The following is a 17,238-nucleotide window of genomic DNA, read 5'->3' on the forward strand; positions in this document are numbered from 1 at the left end:
ACATGAAACAAATCCTGACCACATTCCTGTGGGCAGATATCATTGTTTCAACAGCAAGAAAGAAATTAGAAAAATGCAGCAGGGAGACGAACTGAGGCCACGAAGCGTTTCACTTCTGGATCTCCAGAGAAGTCTGGAAACGTTTCAGCTGCTCGACATGTTGGTGAACTTCTTACCTCGGATAAAACATGTGGCGTTCAGGAACATCACGGTTTAACAGTCCAGCTTTGTTCTATTTAGTGTCCATCGATCCGAAGGCCTCATTTACTAAGATCCTACAAGTAGAGCGAGCTGAGTTACAAGCTCATGGAGACACATTGCCATTTCCGTTGGTGTCCGTTTTGCAGGCGAGTCGTTCAGAATAACGCCGTGACTGAGATCACATGCAAACGTGAGCATTCAAATGAGCTGCTTGTATGTGTCGGGTCCTGTTTGCACGAGACCAACTGGAAACTGCGTTGCTTCTGCGTTTGTTGCGTTCGCAATTGGCTAATGTCACGCCGCGGCGGCGACAACTGACACCCAAAGGTCAATAAAAGATTCCAGCTTTGACTTGAAAACGTCGTCGTGTGAGCAGGGCTTTAGATCAGGTGGCTGGCTGTGGAGTGTGGTTGTCTCCTAATCATAGAGTTGCAGGTTCGTTTCCCCATGTCCCCCTGTCCTTGAGCAAGACACTGCTCACACAGGATGGATGAGGCGTCTTGCATGGCAGCTGCCTCCATTGGTGTGTGAATGAATGAATGTGATTATCAGTGTAAAGTGCTCTGGGGAGTGCTCAAGCAGTGGTGAAGTGGTTGGTCCGTCACCTCATACCAGAAAGATACGCATTTAGCCAGACAGTGAAATGGTAAGAACAGTAATAAAAACCAATAAGTAAGGCAAGAATAATATCATTCAAGTTATTTAGGGTCATTCAAATAGAATTTTTTTTGAAATGGGTCTGTGTTTAAAAGCTTTATGGCTTTGAGTACCTGTTGGTTTTTCTTTGGGGCACATCATAATAACGTCTGCCTGAAGGCATGACAGAGAACTGCAGCGATGTCGACACTATTTTTGTAATTTTCTTTAGTATAAAGGTACGTTGGCATGAAGTCCCCCGATCCCACCACCACCACCACCACCACCACCTCCACCACCTCCACCACCACCTCCACCACCACCACCACCACCACCACCACCACCCAAACAAAAAAACGCTGCACTTTGGTGCAAAACCAGGAAGTCGGGGAGACTTGAAAACCGGTCATCATTTTTATGTTGAGATGGTGGGGGTTGTTGTCGGCAGCTGTTGAAAGTAACTGAAAACTAACTTTTAATCTAACTTGCTTACTTTTAAAAGCAAGTAACCAGTAAAGTAACTAAGTTATTTTAAAAGGAGTAACTAGTAATCAGTAATCGTATTGCTCTTTCAAAGTAACTGTGGCAACACTGGGCGATACACAGCAGTGTGATCTCATGTTTACCTGATTTCTATTGAGATGTCTGAAGAATGTCTTGGAATCCTGCCGGATGAGTAAAGTTACCGTATGAAATGTGGAGGTTACTAAATAGAACGTCTTGGTTTCGTGTGGTTTAACGTGATATTTGTGTCTCTGCAGGGTGCCGGTCAGGAGAAACTGGGCATCTACATCAAGTCTGTGGTCAAAGGAGGAGCCGCTGATATGGTGAGTGTGAAGGCTGACACTCACTCTCTCACTCACTCTCTCACTCACTCTCTCACTCACTCTCTCACTCACTCACTCACTCACTCACTCACTCACTCACTCACTCACTCACTCACTCACTCACTCACTCACTCACTCACTCACTCACTCACTCACTCACTCACTCACTCACTCACTCGGCGGTGTTTGTGTTTCCACAGGACGGCCGTCTGGCTGCAGGCGACCAGCTGCTGAGTGTTGACGGCAGGAGTCTGGTCGGTCTGTCACAAGAGAGGTACAAACACTACGGCTGCGACTAACCATTGTTTCGCTATTTGATTAATCTGTCCACAATTTTTACGGTTATTTGATTTTTTGTTTTAAACAAATATTTTTGTTTTGCCTTTCATGGAAAAACAAAACAAAAGAGTCGTGCTTTTTACAACATTTGATTTAAATAGTTTCTATAAAACAGCTCAAAACTAAGACAATGAGTTGACTTAATGCGTAATGAGCAATAATTAGACACAAATATAATCCTGCTGTTTCAACACTTTAGGTGGATTTAGTGTGACATGCTCAGACACTTTAGAGTTTGTTCGTTAAAGTTTTCCCTCCTGATGTTTCTCTATTCTCCCGTTTCATGGACCTTTCGCCAGCCACCTCCACCTTTCTGAAACACTCCTACTGTGCTTGTTCACCACGACTCCAGCAATCCAACTCGGTCGTCTGTCCACTGGAGTGTCCGTGTTCTACCATTGTTAATGTTTAGAGCGTGTTGTTCTCTGCTGCGTGCGTGTTTGGTTTCATTACAAAAACAAACAACTCGTGGCCCTACATGCTGACTGCATCGTTTTTATCATTTCTGCGTAAACATACATCATTTTCAAAACGTTGACACGTAAACGGGATACTTTTGTCAAACGAAAACACAAAAAGTGTGTTTTCACTTCGTTGTGTGAGCAGCCTGAGTGGAGCGAAATGATGAAGAAAGAGTTAAAGGGATCTTGAAATCTTTGTCCTCCCGCTCACGATTGAAACGTGTAGCTGACGATGACTTGAAGCGATTTGCCGACCGTCCCACCGCACAGCACTGACGTGCTCATGGTCACTGAGTGATGAAACTCTATGTCTCAGCTCTATTTCGGAACTGGAAAACACTTGAGAAGATAAGTGACGTCAGATTCCCACAATGTAGAGACATTACCGTGAAGACACACGCTGACCACTTTTCCAGGGTGTGGCCAACACGCAGTTGAAAAACTGTTTGTGTGTGTGTTTTGGATTAATCCAGTTACTCCTCCGCTCAGCGTGCACAGGCTTGATGCTCATGTCAAACGGGATTTCCACCTCATTTGTTTGATTGCTTTAGGTTGCAGGCCGGAGGGCTTTAAGCGCATTAGGTCACTTTAGAGCAGGGGTATTTAATCCTGGGCCTCGAGGGCCAGTGTCCTGCGCGTTTTAGCTCTCTCCAGGCGTCAGCACACCTCAATCTGCTGTTGATGTCATCATCAAGCTTGTAAGAATGACCGATAATGAGCCCCCGATTGCATTCAGGTGTGTTGCACCTGGGAGAGACCTAAAACATGCGCCAGCCTTCGAGGCCTGGAAGTGAATACTGCTTTAGAGCATGTAAACCTCGATCAGTCAGCTTGTGAGGGATAATCTGCTCTATTGTCACTCCCAACAAGGTGGCGTTCGCCTCCAGTCTGCTGGATTTCTGTGTAAAATCATCATCACTTCCTGCCTTGTTTCTGAAGCTTGTTTTTCTGCACACGGCTCATTACTGTGTGTGAGATATGCACACCGGCTATTTATAGGATTTAGTTAAAGCTCCTGTGCACAAGCACGTGTGTCCATAAAGAAGCTCCCACTCTTTATTTTTCTGCACCGGTTGACAGAAATTTTACAACATGTTTATCCTAATTACTGCTGCAGTTCTAGTAAATAACAGCTGTAAACATCAGTAATTAGGCAGTTTTATTATCCAATGCAGCGGTTTCCAACCTGAGATCCAGGGCCCTGCATGATGCCTGAAGCTTTGCCCGCTGAGGTCTCATTCACACAACAACATTTCAAGCCAAAACACATCGTTTCTGCATTTTTCTTTTCCGAAAAGTTTCACCCTGACACAATCTTTTGAAAACGATGTAGTTTTCGTGTTGGGCTGTTGATATTTTTTGTAATGAAAATCATACACAAGAGCAATCAGCTCTGTGGGAGTACACGGACATTCGTATGGACAGACGGCCAAGTTGGATTGTTAATACGGTGACTGTCAAACTACCAAGTCCCAGGAGAATATGGACTGGGAGTCATAAAAATGTTTTAAATGTTGTCAAATACATTATTAATAGGGTTTTTTTTGTGGTCCTGTAGCAGCATCGTGTTGTCGTACAGTGACACCTTGTGGACAAAGAGAGTATGTACCGGTATATTTGATATTTAATTGACTTATTAAAAGTCACATGACTAGTCAAAAATATTATTTTAAAAGGGTTGACTTGTCCTCTGGGAAATATGGTTTTAATTGAGGTTCTTCTGCAGTTCTGTAGCTGCGTTCTGTTATATGGTGACATCTAGTGGTCGAAGATAGAATGTACAGGTATATTTAGAGTTATAGTTCATTACTAAGAGGGTGACTTATAGTACGGAAAATACGGTTCACAGTTCAAACTTGTACTCAAATTTTCTGAAGCACGTCAGCAGCACGTTTGTGGAGTTTAGAGTTTCAGATTAAGTGGTGCTGATCTTTCAGGAGATAAATGTAAATCAGTTGGTCAAAGTGTGTCAGACCTCTTTAATTCTCTCGCTCTTTTGCTCTCTCTCTCTCTCTCTCTGTCTCTCTCTCTCTCTCGCTCACCCTCTCTCCCTCTCTCCCTCTCTCTCTCTCTCTCTCTCTCGCTCTCTCGCTCTCTCTCTCTCTCGCTCTCAGAGCTGCAGAGTTGATGACTCGGACCGGTTCAGTGGTGACTCTGGAGGTTGCGAAGCAGGGAGCGATCTACCATGGCCTGGCCACGCTGCTGAACCAGCCTAGCCCCATGATGCAGAGAGGTAAGAACTCTCACTCCCAGACCGACAGAACCTTCAGTATTCATCTAACTTAAAACTACAAACTGTTTTTCTTTTGACGAATTTTACACTTTAATTGTTCGTTTTTTTTAATTGAAACTCAACCAAATATTCAGACATTCAATAATTTCTCATGCAAATATCCAGTATTTGTTTTATTTTATACTTAAACCTCTCTGCTCCATTTTCATTTATTCAATTTTGATCTAATTTAGTCATCGAGTGTTTTTTCCTTGGGATTCTGAGTACTTAAAATTCTCATAATAGTCAAATGTTCAATCATGGGATTTTGCTTAATTTAGCAGTAAACAGTCAGTTTTTTTCTTTTGATTTTGAGATTTCAGATCTAAAGAGTCCCATGTTCAATTTATTTGACCGGAGAAGTGTCAAAAGCAAGTATCGCTATTCAGATTTGATGTAATTTCAGATGAAAAATATAGTTTTTCCCTTTAATTATAAGAAATTTTCATTTCCAATTAATTAAATATTTCACTTTTATTAATAATCAGATACTTCTCAAGGTAATTTGTTGTATTACTCTGTTTCAAATTCAATACTCTCTTCAAATCCAACTCAAATGCAGTTTGTTTCGTTTCAAGTCACTTCAGTTGATTGTAAATCAATTTAATCGTTTATAATAGACCAAACAAGATGAACATTGATAACAAAGAGCATTTTCACCAGCTTTTCTGCCGCTAAGGCAGAACACTCCCCCGTTCAGAAACAGTTCGACCTCTTGAGGGAGTGTGGGTGTGTGTGGGTGTGTAGCCAGCAGGTTTCAGTCGTCTAAAAGTACAATGAATGGCCCACTGTAAGCTCCTCCATTAGCTAATGCCCCTAATTTGGTGTTGTGAATGTTGGAGGAGAAACAGACTCGTCCAGACACTGTGTCCTTGTTGACTTCCTTTTATAGCTCAGTAAAACGCCAGACCAAAGTATAATGAGTGTTTGTCGCCACAGTGTGTCGGCCCATCTGGCTGTGCGCTGGAATGTGACCCCAGATTCATGAAGGAAGTCTCTGCGGTCCGGCGTGATGACGAAAGGGGGAGTTTCTCCCGAGACCCCGTTGACCAAAGTGAAGGATGCTGCAAAATACTTGGACCTCGTTTACACAACAGTGGTGCTCCAAGCTGCTGAAAACACAGCTTTTTGAAAGAGACAGGAATAACGCAACCTTTTGAAAACGTTCGGTCTCTGTGGATAAGGGGGGAAATGCAAGTCCAACACTAAGAACTTGGACAGAACGAAGGGATCGACCAGGTTTGATCGACCAGGTTTGATCGACCAGTTTTGCCTGGAACGGCTTCAGAATTTCTCCCGGTTCGCTGCAGGAAGTCGTCTGTGGCTCAGCTGGTACAGTGGGTCATCTTTGAATCACATGTTTCAGGTTCAAATCCCATTATCGTCCTTTGTCCATGTGTCATTTGTTCAGTGTCTTTGAGCAAGACACTGAACCCGAAACTGCTCCCAGGGGCTCGACTGAGCATCTTGAAAGGCGGCCATCGCCATTGGTGTGTTTTAATGGGGAAACGGCTGGAGAAGTGAAATGTTTTTATCATGTCTTAGCGTCTGCTCTCCAAGAACATGCATGAATAACCCCCCCCCCCCCCCCCCCTCCCCCTCCCCGTCTCCAGCGTCGGACCGCGGCCGTGACAAGAACGGGAAAATGCGACCAAAGAGCGAAGGCTTCGAGTTGTACAACAGCTCAGTGCAGAACGGCTCACCGGAGAGCCCACAGCCCGGCTGGGACTCTTACCCTGAACCAAAGAAGATGAGTGGAGAGGAGCGGCTACTGAAGAACCGGGCCGACCACCGCTCCAGTCCCAACGTAGCCAGTACGTCCTCCGCCCACCGTCCACGCAGCCACTCTGTGGTTTTCTTAAAATCAAACGGTTTCGCTTAAAATCTTCATTTCAAAACCAACCAAAACACAAGCAAAACAGAGGGAGACACACAAAGCGAAGTAAAATACACACTAAGTTACACTAAGACACAAAATGGAATAAGATACACACAAAACAAATTAAGACTTGCAACAGACCAGAAAGCAAACGCACACACAGCAGACCTTGTATTTCAAGCTAAAGACAACATAAACACTCAGTTTGCACAGGGTTGCTAACGCTAACAGGAAGTGAGGAGGTTTGTTTCCTTTCACTTCCTCCTGATGTAGCCAATCAGTGAATAGATGCTGAGAATCTTTGTGAAAATTAAACGTCTGTTCATTAATTCTGGTAACTGAACCTTGTGATATCAGATAATGGAGTTAACGGGTTAACCAACAGGCCGATCTCATCTAGAGTGGGCCGGACCAGTGAAGTCGTGTCATAACAAGAGCAATTGGAGATTCCTGACGTCCGCTAAAGGTTGACCTGGATTCAAAAACAAAAAAAATAGTAATTCCAGATCACCTCCAAAATGTAATGGAATCTTCCATGTCCTAGTGTCTACCTGTGGTGAAAATTTCCACAAAATCCGTGCAGCAGTTTTGATGTAATCTTGCTTACAGACAGACAGACAGACAGACAGACAGACAGACAGACAGACAGACAGACAGACAGACAGACAGACAGACAGACAGACAAATATACGCTGATGATTTTATTAGCTCCTTAGCTCCGGACGTAAAAACCTTCAGATTTAAAGTTTAGAGTTTTTCTTCATTGTGGTGAAGAGTACACCTGATGACAATGTCTATGTTTTCACAAAAACCAAACAATTTGGTGTCGAGTTTGATTCCTCTCGTGCGCTCTGTGTCTCTCCTGCTTCAGATCAGAGTCAGAGTCCTGCAAACAAGTCTGTGTACCCCGGAGGACCCGGCACCAAGATCACCTCCGTCTCCACCGGGAACCTGTGTGCAGACGTAAGTGAAAAGCGAGAGGATATGACCTACAGCACAGTGCATTCTGGGTAGTAAACAAACAAAGCAAGCAGCGTAAAATCAAAGAAATAGAGAAAGAAGAAGAAGAAGAAGAAGAGACGGACTATCTGGATGTGAAAGCACCCTAAATGTCTGCCCCCTCCCTCAGGACGAGCCCTCACCCCCGCGCCCCGAGGCCTACCCCATCCCGACACAGACCTACCCCAGGGAGTACTTCACCATCCCGGCATCCAAGAGCCAGGACCGGGTGGTGGGTCCAGGTCCTGGTTCCGGTCCAGGGCCCGCTCAGCACTGGCAGGGCATGGAGGACCGAGAACACCTCCCTCTGGTGGAGAACATCCACAACAGCATGCAGGTGGAGCAGCACACTCGCAGAGACACGATATGTGTGAGAATCTTCCTGCAGAGTTCTGATGTTTCTCTGTTCGTCTCCTTCAGAGGATCAATCACTCACAGGAAGACCTGTTCCCTCCTGGAGGCCTGAGGCCAGACGACCGCATGCAGCCGCACTACCAGCAGGACTACCAGCACCGGGACCTGGACTACCAAAGACCGCCTCCAGGTGAGAGAGAGAGAGAGAGAGAGAGAGAGAGACACACACACACACACACACACACACACACACACACACACACACACACACACACAGCAGTGTAACGTGTGTGTTTGTGTGTCAGGAGTGGGGGGTCCAGACCACTGGGCCACCCAGCCTCAGGTCTCGTCCTCTCTGGAGTCGTCCACGTCCAGCCAGGAGCACCTCAATTTCTCTGCGTCCTCGTCGTCCTCCAACAAGACCCCGAACCAGAAGACGGGTCCGGGCCGGTGGAAGACCCCCAACGCCCCACACAGCGTGGCGCCGCATCCAGCGCAGCCACCCACCCGCTCCGACCTGCCTCCTCCTCCCCCGCCGCCCCCGGCCGCCTACCCCGATCCCTACGACCCGTACGACGGCCAGCCGGACCTGCCACTGCCCCCGCCGCCCGCCACCATCTCCACGGTGACGGCCCAGCAGGCCGCCGACCGCAAAAAGAGGGAGGAGCAGCAGCGCTGGTACGAGAAGGAGAAAGCTCGGCTGGAGGAGGAGAGGTGGGATTATTCTGTATTCTCTATGTAGAAGCCCGTTACATCAGTTAGATGTTCTATAATCTGGCAATCGCTGGATTAACATTGTTTTGGATGTTTTCCATCTCTCCTGTGATCTTCCAGGGAGAGGAAGCGGCGGGAGCAGGAGAGGAAGTTGGGTCAGATCCGGGCGAACCCCGTCATGCCAGTTCAGCCTCACAACAATGGCGGAGCCATGCCCCCCCCTCACCACCAGCCCCCCATGGCCTCGATGGCCCCCCCGCAGCCCTACCTGCCCCCCCAGCCCCAGCCGCCCCCGCCCAGACCGGAGAAGCTGGCAAGCCTGCCGCGCTCGGCCGTGCCTCCACCCGCCAGTACCTCCAACCCCCCCGGTAACACCCCCACCCCCATATTATTCCCTCTCAACCGGGACTGGGAACTGTTGGGCTCACTGTCTCAGTGTCTCCCCCTGCAGGCATGGACACGGTGATCCGGGAGCTGCTCCCACAGCAGCAGCCTCGCACCATTGAGAGGAGAGACCTGCAGTACATCACCATCAGCAAGGAGGAGCTGACGTCCAGCGACAGTCTGTCTCCCGACCCCTGGAAGAGAGACGCCCGCGAGAAGGCCGAGAAGCAGCAGCAGCTCCACATCGTCGACCTGCTGGACAAGGAGATCCAGGAGCTGCAGGTACCAATCGGACGAGACGGGACAAGACTGCAGGCTCACGGAGCTCCGTCTGGTTCTAAAGTTTTCCTGTCTCTAATGTCTGGTGTATAAGTTTATCTTCCTGAGTCTCGTCTACCTTTTATCTTGTGAGCTTGAGTCTAGTCAAGTGTACCCTCATCTACACTTATTTTGTCTTGTCAACTCTACTTTAGTACTAGAGCACTTTAGAAACAACCCCAGCTGAACCAGAGTGCTGTCCATCAATACACTGTAACATAAATAACTTTTAAAATGACAAAGACAGACAATCTATCATATCTAAAAATAAGATTTAAAATCCAGGCAAGTGCCAAATAATGTTCAGTGTCGATATAAAAACATAAAAACATAAAGCAGGAAGAGTCTCAAGCCAAGAGTGAAAATTAGTTTTAAGATGAGTTTTAGAAAAGGAAAGTGAAGAGGCTTGTCTGATCTACATAACTTCAGAGCAGCAACCAAAAAAAGCTCCGTCTCCTCTGAGCTTCGGTTCAGACCTCGGTACCTCCAGGAGCAGCTGAGCAGCTGATCAGCTGAGGCTCCGGGCAGGAGTGTGGCGGGTGAAACCTTCTGTTCCGGGATTGTTTTCTTGTCTTGTTTGTTTTGATAGGAAAGCTCTCCAGCTGTTCACTTCTGGCTGGAAAGAGACACACTCACTGGGTCCTGAACTCTTGTTTATTAGTTTTGTTTGTTTGTCAGGCGAAGCCGGAGCGAACGGCCGAGGAGAACGACCGCCTCAGGAAGCTGATGCTGGAGTGGCAGTTCCAGAAACGGCTGCAGGAGTCCAAGCAGAGCGATGAAGATGAGGAGGAGGAGGACGACGAGGATGTAGACACCATGATGATCATGCAGAGGCTGGAGGCGGAGAAGAGAGCCAGGGTAAGACAGGAGAATGGGAGGGTTTTCTCTATAGAGGGGGGAACGCTCTGGACTTCTGTTTTTTCATGTGATAATGACCCATCAGCTCGCAGTCCAGAAACAAACCCGCAGTGCGGTTGATGAGGAAGGGCGAGTCCCGGGGAAACGAGGCTGATGGAGGGAAAAACAGAACCGCCTCTCGAATGTCCCGCAATGTGCATCCGCAACACGCTTCTGTCATCGCTTTGCCATGCTGAGCTGCTTCAAACTGATTGGCTGGAGGTGGCTGGAGGCGGGTTTTTGGGGAGGGGGGGGGGGGGGGGGGGGCAGGCAGCAGCAGGCAGCAGTGAAGTCCCGGATGTGAAAGTGACTTTGACAAACTGCTGTTTACCAGATCTACGTGTTGACAGCTTTCTGAATTCATCCAACACTTATTTACAACAGAGAAAACTTTTCAGTTTGTTTTATTTAATAATTCGTCCTTAAAATGTGAGAAAATCCTAAATAGTTGCACATTGTTGTTTCAGAAAGCCGATTTCCAGCCGAAGGCCCCATTTACACGACAATGTTTCAAGTGGAAATACGTCGCTTTGCATTTTTGTTTGAGAGGTTTCCTGAATACTCAATGTTTTGAAAACGATGTCGTCAGCATGTTGGGCCACTAGTGGGCGCTGTTGTTTGCTTTGTAATGAAAGCACACACGTGCAAGCAGAGAACAATACGCTTTAAACTTTAACAATGGCAGCAGTTCGTATGGACGGAGCATCAAGTTGGATTGTTATTACAGCTAGGAATGCACCTTTAGGAAATAATCTGCCTCTGTAGTACTGAAAAATAGACAATAACTCATTTAAAAAAAGTTTTGAGTTTACAGTGCAATGTTTTAATGACGATGTCTGTTTCCATGGAAACGACACAAATACTGAAAATGATGGAGTTAGCATGTTGGGCCACTAGTGGGTGCTGTTGGATGTATTTGTGATAAAAACTCGTGCAGCAGAGAACAACATGTTATAAACATTAACAATGCGTGTAAAACTATTTATTACACCCGTGGGGCGCATGCAGTCGTGTAAACGGAGCCTCATAACGCCACCAACGTTTTCCACTTTCACCTGAAAATGACTCGTGCGTGTGCAGAAGAACTATTTACTCCAGTTTCCGCGGAGACGGAGTCCGATTGTTTCCAGAAGGTGTCGCTTTCACCCGTTTCCACGGAGACGGAGTTGGAGTAGTTTTCCGGTGGCTCTGAGCAGCGTCGTCGTCGTCGAAGCGTTTCCTGAAGCGGAGCCTCGCCCGCCTCCTGCGTGCTCACGCTTTAAACGGATCACATTACAGACCGTACTTCCACTTCCATCCAGCTTTAACACTCCCACGTTATTATGTGTCGGCGGGTTTTCTGGATTAGACTTTAAGGAGAAGCAGGTTTTTCTGCGGTCAGCATGCACAATATTCGCCATGTGTGTTCCTGCTCTGCAGAGTGAAAACAGATTTAAATGTGAAAGAAAAGTGCAAAGAAGTCAAAGAATGAGGCCATAAGAAAACGTGCTGGAGGAGCTGGCCCCGTTGGTTTCATATCATAGCAAAATGAACCAAAAGAAACAAGATTGAGGTGAGAGAGAAAAAGGAAAACCGTCCCGGTCACTGCTGGTGGAAATGAGGGGCGAGAGAAAGAGCACTGTTATCTGTTTGTTTCAATGAACAAAATCTACTTTAGTGTTTGTATTCATGGTAGTTACCACCGGTGTGGATCATGACGTATGAAAGAAAAGTGCAATAAATCCCAATTAATTCAATAAAAATATGCAGCCAGCTACTTTTGAAAATTGAATTGAATTGACATTTGTCATTATCTTGTATTGGCAGGCCACATTACAGATGTGAGAAGCCTCTTTTAAAACTGCAGACGACACGTGAATAGAAGAAGCAGCAGTAGAATTGTACTTTATTAATCCCCTTCTGGACATTTCTTCACCCGATTGACCCGTCAGTTGGCCGCCACATCGCAGGGTCCTCAGGGGGGAGCTGCTGCTTGTTGTTTGGACGTTCAGCCCACTTGTATTGACTCGGTAGGGGACCGTGGGAAGCTTCCCGTAACTTTGTGTTGTCACGGTTACGCGTTAAAGTCCTGTGTTTCAGTTCTGTTATTTGTCGGGTTATCGTTCAGTTATCTTTTGTGCATTTTTGTTGCCTTGTTTCGATTTCTGTACATTTTGCATTCCCCCCCCCGAGCTGAGGGGACGCCCCGGGTGAGCACGCCACCCGAGAGCATTTATGTGGTTAAAAAAAAAAAAAAAAAGTTCTGCGCAATAAATTTGGCTCCATCCTTCATGTTTGCGCACGTCAGCGCTTCATTTCCTTCTGATTACTCTAGAAAAGTACCAAATTAATAAGGTGCGAAATAGGTATTTTAAAGAATCTTCACAAAGACATGTACGTCATCGACTGTAGTGTTTATATTGATGACAAATCGTCCTTTGAAATACTTAACATTGTCACGTTTACTTGATATCGCCATTAAACCGTCAATGAATTCAGTTATAAATGTGTTTCAAGAAAGTAATTGAGTTTTTCTTCACGAAGAAATTTGAAGTGAAACTGCATCGTTTGAGTTTTAGTTTCAGAAAAGTTTCACGTTTACTCGGCAACGATTGGAAAGCGATGTTTGGTACCACGGCCGTGGTGCTCATGTACCAGAGCAGCGTTTCGGAAAGGTTTTCCCCGCGTTTCCATGGAGACCGTAACCCTTCATTTCCATGGCGACGGAGCCGGAGCCGTCGCTGTGGAAACCCAAAACTCATCAAAAGTTTTCTTGTTGTCTCTTGAAAACGTTGTTGTGTAAAGGGCGCCGCAGATTTCTTTTAATAAATTGAACGGCTTTAGTTCACAGATTGAAGATAAAAACAGGATCTCACTTTTAGCAATTTTTTAATGAAACTCTGCAGTTTATGTGGAAATTAAACACCCGGCGGTTTTATCGGATCAAACTATGTTTTCACTTTACTGTATGTCCCCCCCCCTCCTCCCCCTTCTAATTGCTACACGACCCCCCCCCCCCCCCCCCCCCCCCCCGGCTAATGGACTCTCCCTCTCCTCCCCCCGTCTGCCTCCCGCACTCTCTCTCTCTCTCTCTCTCTCTTTCTTCCTTCTTCCTCCTCTTCAGCAGCAGACTGCTGTCCCAGCTATCTCTGTTCTAGACTTGGTATGTTGTTTCTGTTAATGCCCCCCCCCCCCCCCCACACATCACGTCCTGTTTTCTGTCTGGCCCGCCCACCTGCCTTCTGTTGTCGTCCTCTCTGTCTCCCCCCACCCATCTGGACGATGTGTCTTCGTTTCATGAAGGGGGTGTGGGGGGGTTTGGGGGTGGGGGGGGGGAGATGCCTGCATGGCTCTACGCTTCACTGGGGGGGGGGGGGGTGCATGAAGCCATCTGTGTGTCGTCGGCTGTGCCTCTTTATCTCCTGATGTGTCTCTTCAGCCAAATCGCACAAACACACAGGAAGTTCTTACATCCAAACTGCTTTTGCATCTTTATTGTTATTATTATTATTATTATTATTATTATTATTATTATTATTAATATCAAGAATCATGAAACTCTTACAGAATGTTACAGACAATATCAGCAAGTATAAGAAAAATCCCCAAATGAATTTCCTCAATTTTTTTGTAAGTTATGTTAGAAAAATAATAAGTACACCAAATCAAATACTACTACTACTAATTATTTGTTTCCATTTGCAAAAATACAAACAAAACACATTATATAACTAGAATATATGATTTCACACATTTCTAAATCCCTAAAGTTAAAGGAAGAAATAGGCTAATAACTTTTTTTTTAATAAAACTATTTGAAAATTAATAAAATCAAATATATCAAACGAAATACACAGGGAAATATAGTAACAATAATTATTATTATTATTATTATGAATACATAACATGAATATGAATGGTAAAATGAGTCGGGATACAAACATGCATTAGAAATAAATATAGTTTTGCAGATTTATAGAATAATTAATAATAATTAATAGTTGTATAAATGTACATAAAAATGGAGAAATGTTACACATGAAGCACATCTTTAAATACATTTTCATGTGGAAACATCAGGAAATGTAAAAAAAACCCAATTCATATTAGAATGAACCAAAACATATTTCTACAAACTATAATATATATATATATATAACAATATACAATTATAACAATAATAAATATTAACAACACACATTTAAAAATGAAAATAATATGACTGATTAAAATATTTTTTGAATGACATATATAAAATATAATGAGTATAAAATCAACAAAACCTGCTTCATTGTTTTTTGTGTGTGACGTTCAGACTGATGGTGTTGGTCTGTGTTTTGGTTGAAATGACCTTCGACCTCCATCCAGGCCTGTTTGTGTCCGTTCGTCCTCTGACTCTGTACTTCAGGTACTTCAGGTACTTCAGGTACGCTTGATTTCTCCTCGCTGCCCGAACCAAATCAAGTCGACCTCAAGTAGCCAGAGAAGGAGCTTCTCCTCGTTCCTGCTGCATGTCCAGCTGTGTGCATGTCCAGCTGTGTGTGTGTTGTGTGTGTCTGTGTGTGTGTGTGTGTGTGTGTGTGTGTGTGTGTGCGCTCCCTGCTCCTACTGCAGCAGTGAGATGACTCCAGATGTTCCAGATGTTGGGTGTGTGTTTCTAACGCGGTGCCTGTGTGTGCGGCTCGCCGCCGCGTTGACAGTTGCAGGACGAGGAGCGGCGGCGTAAGCAGCAGCTGGAGGAGATCCGCCAGCGGGAGGCGGAGGAGCGGACCAGGCAGGAGGAGGAGCGGCGGTGGAGGGAGGAGGAGCGAGCCAAGCGGGAGGCCGAGGAGAAGGTCGGTTTGTTTCAGGACCGAGACGCTTTGATTGAACCGGGAGAAACAGAAACAGGAAATCCCACATCGATCAGATCAGATCAGCTGTTAAACTCTGAGTTTACTGAACTCTGCTTTACCTCTAGGGCAGGGGTAGGGAACCCTGGTCCTCAAGAGCCGCAGCCCTGCCTGTTTTCCATGTCTCCCTGCTCAAACACACCTGAGTTATCATGATGAACCCTGCAGAAAGCTTGATAACGAGCCAATAATTGCTGTCAGCTGTGTTGATGCAAGGACACATTGAAAACGTGCAGGACTGCGGCTCTTGAGGACCAGGGTTCCCCACCCCTGCTCTAGGGCATCAAATACAAGTCAGTCGTTTCTAAACTGTTTAACAAAGATAGACGACAATTAGACACAAGCAAATAAAAAGGTTTTAACGGGGAGAAACCTGCAGATCCAGATTGGGAGCGGCAGACTTTCTGCAGTTCCAGTAGGAAGTCAGAGGACAAAAGGAGAGACGCTATGGACACGAGTCCACTCTGCAACACTGATGGTGACAATGTAGTTCCAGGGTCAATAAATTACACCAACGTCTTTCATTTATTACAGAACATTTGGTGTTAAAGCTTAAAACCGACAGAACAAATGCATATATTAATCAATTTGTACCTTCAAAATAAAATACAGCTGTAGCTGTGAATGTTGAGAAGTGCAGGAGTAGAAACCGTGTTGGATCTTCTTCCAGATTAGGAGCTGGATTAACACTCTGAAATGATTTTATCTTCAGTTTCAGTAAATAAAATGTTGAGTTACGTCCTCACTTCTAATATATTAAAGGTTCAGACTTCATTTATGTTTCTTTCTCTTCAATGAATTCAATGTAAAATCAATAGTGTGACATAAAAAACTCCACATTTCATTTACTATAAATACGAAGCAGATTCGTTCTATTTTTAGAGCTCAGCAGGTCTAAAGTCTAAATACTGCCGGTAGAATGTCTTTCATTTAGCTACGAGACATAAAAGTTGCTTAAATGTGAGTTTTTATTTAAATAGTTTTAAAAAGTGGTTTGGTCGACTCTTCATCCTCATTCAGTGTTTTTAAACCTTCACATCATGTCGTTGTTCCTGATCGAGTCTCTGTAGAGTCGATTCTGTCTGATGTCTGTTGTTCTAGAGGACGGAGATGTCCAGGTGCATGTCTCCATCCCGTGTCCTCCACCCTCTGTGACGTGTTGTCATGCTCTGTGCTCCCACCCACCTCCAGCATGGGACTCCCATCATGTCAGCGTGGTCGTTGTTGTCGTTTGTCAGGAAGTTTCAGTTTGTTTTGAGGCGAGCCGTTATGATTTCATGAAGTTTTCCTCATTTTGATTTTGATTTTGTTGACGTGTCTCCACCTCATCCACCATCCCGGACAACGTATGCAGGGAATGCCGCCCACCCACGCACCCCGACATCACCCCCTCACCCCCACCCCGTCCATGTGCTTTACGTGGTTACGTTGACACACACACACACACACACACACACACACACACACACACACACACAAGCCCCATACCTGCCCTCAGCCATCCATACTGTACCTCCCCTCCCCCTCCGCCCTCCACCTCCCCCCTCCCCCCTCCACACACTAATCCCTCCCAGTTTCTTCAGATTCCTGCCGGAACTGTCAGATTCGTCCGCAGCAGCACACTCAGGCCCCGCCCACTCTGACAGACATGAAACGGACCCTGAAACACCTGGTCCAGGTCCAAAAGAACCCCCACCACCACATTCAAAAAGCCCCTGCAGCAGCAGCGTAGCCCCCCTCCCTCAAAGACCTCCCCACAAAACCACAGAATATAAACTGAGGCTGCACAGAAACCCTCCAGCACATGTGGACCCGTAGTTGGAGCGCTGGGGTGGGGGTGGGGGTGGGGGTGGGCACGTAGGACCACCAAGAAGTCAACTCAAGAGTCTTAGCGGTGAGACTGTGGACGTTTCTTCACGTACGTCCTTTGAGGAGCTTGAAGGTGGAGCTCTCTGATTGGTTCGTTCATCCTGTTATAAGTTGCTGCTTTTCCCAGGGCCGGTCGACGCCACTTGTTAAAATGAAAATGGAAAACTGTCGTGTTTTGTTGTCCGTTTCCATGACAACAATGCTTGGAGTCACTGAA

At 45.8% G+C, this 17,238-nt stretch overlaps 1 protein-coding gene across 5 annotated transcripts in view; it reads left to right on the top strand.

Moving 5' to 3' along the window:
* The window catches only part of afdna (afadin, adherens junction formation factor a), a 127,311-nt gene that overhangs the window by 101,639 nt on the left and 8,434 nt on the right, over window positions 1-17,238 (top strand). For all 5 annotated transcript variants that reach the window (XM_080491363.1, XM_080491365.1, XM_080491364.1 and 2 more), the window contains 12 exons: window positions 1,599-1,664; window positions 1,865-1,938; window positions 4,579-4,697; window positions 6,350-6,550; window positions 7,487-7,578; window positions 7,745-7,951; window positions 8,035-8,158; window positions 8,274-8,682; window positions 8,803-9,050; window positions 9,134-9,348; window positions 10,063-10,242; window positions 14,961-15,095. In XM_080491363.1, coding sequence (XP_080347489.1) covers window positions 1,599-1,664; window positions 1,865-1,938; window positions 4,579-4,697; window positions 6,350-6,550; window positions 7,487-7,578; window positions 7,745-7,951; window positions 8,035-8,158; window positions 8,274-8,682; window positions 8,803-9,050; window positions 9,134-9,348; window positions 10,063-10,242; window positions 14,961-15,095 — 2,070 coding nt within the window. The remainder of the gene's footprint in view (window positions 1-1,598; window positions 1,665-1,864; window positions 1,939-4,578; window positions 4,698-6,349; window positions 6,551-7,486; window positions 7,579-7,744; window positions 7,952-8,034; window positions 8,159-8,273; window positions 8,683-8,802; window positions 9,051-9,133; window positions 9,349-10,062; window positions 10,243-14,960; window positions 15,096-17,238) is intronic.

The sequence above is a fragment of the Lipophrys pholis genome (genome assembly GCF_963383615.2).
Source record: "Lipophrys pholis genome assembly, chromosome: 21".
NCBI lineage: Eukaryota > Metazoa > Chordata > Actinopteri > Blenniiformes > Blenniidae > Lipophrys > Lipophrys pholis.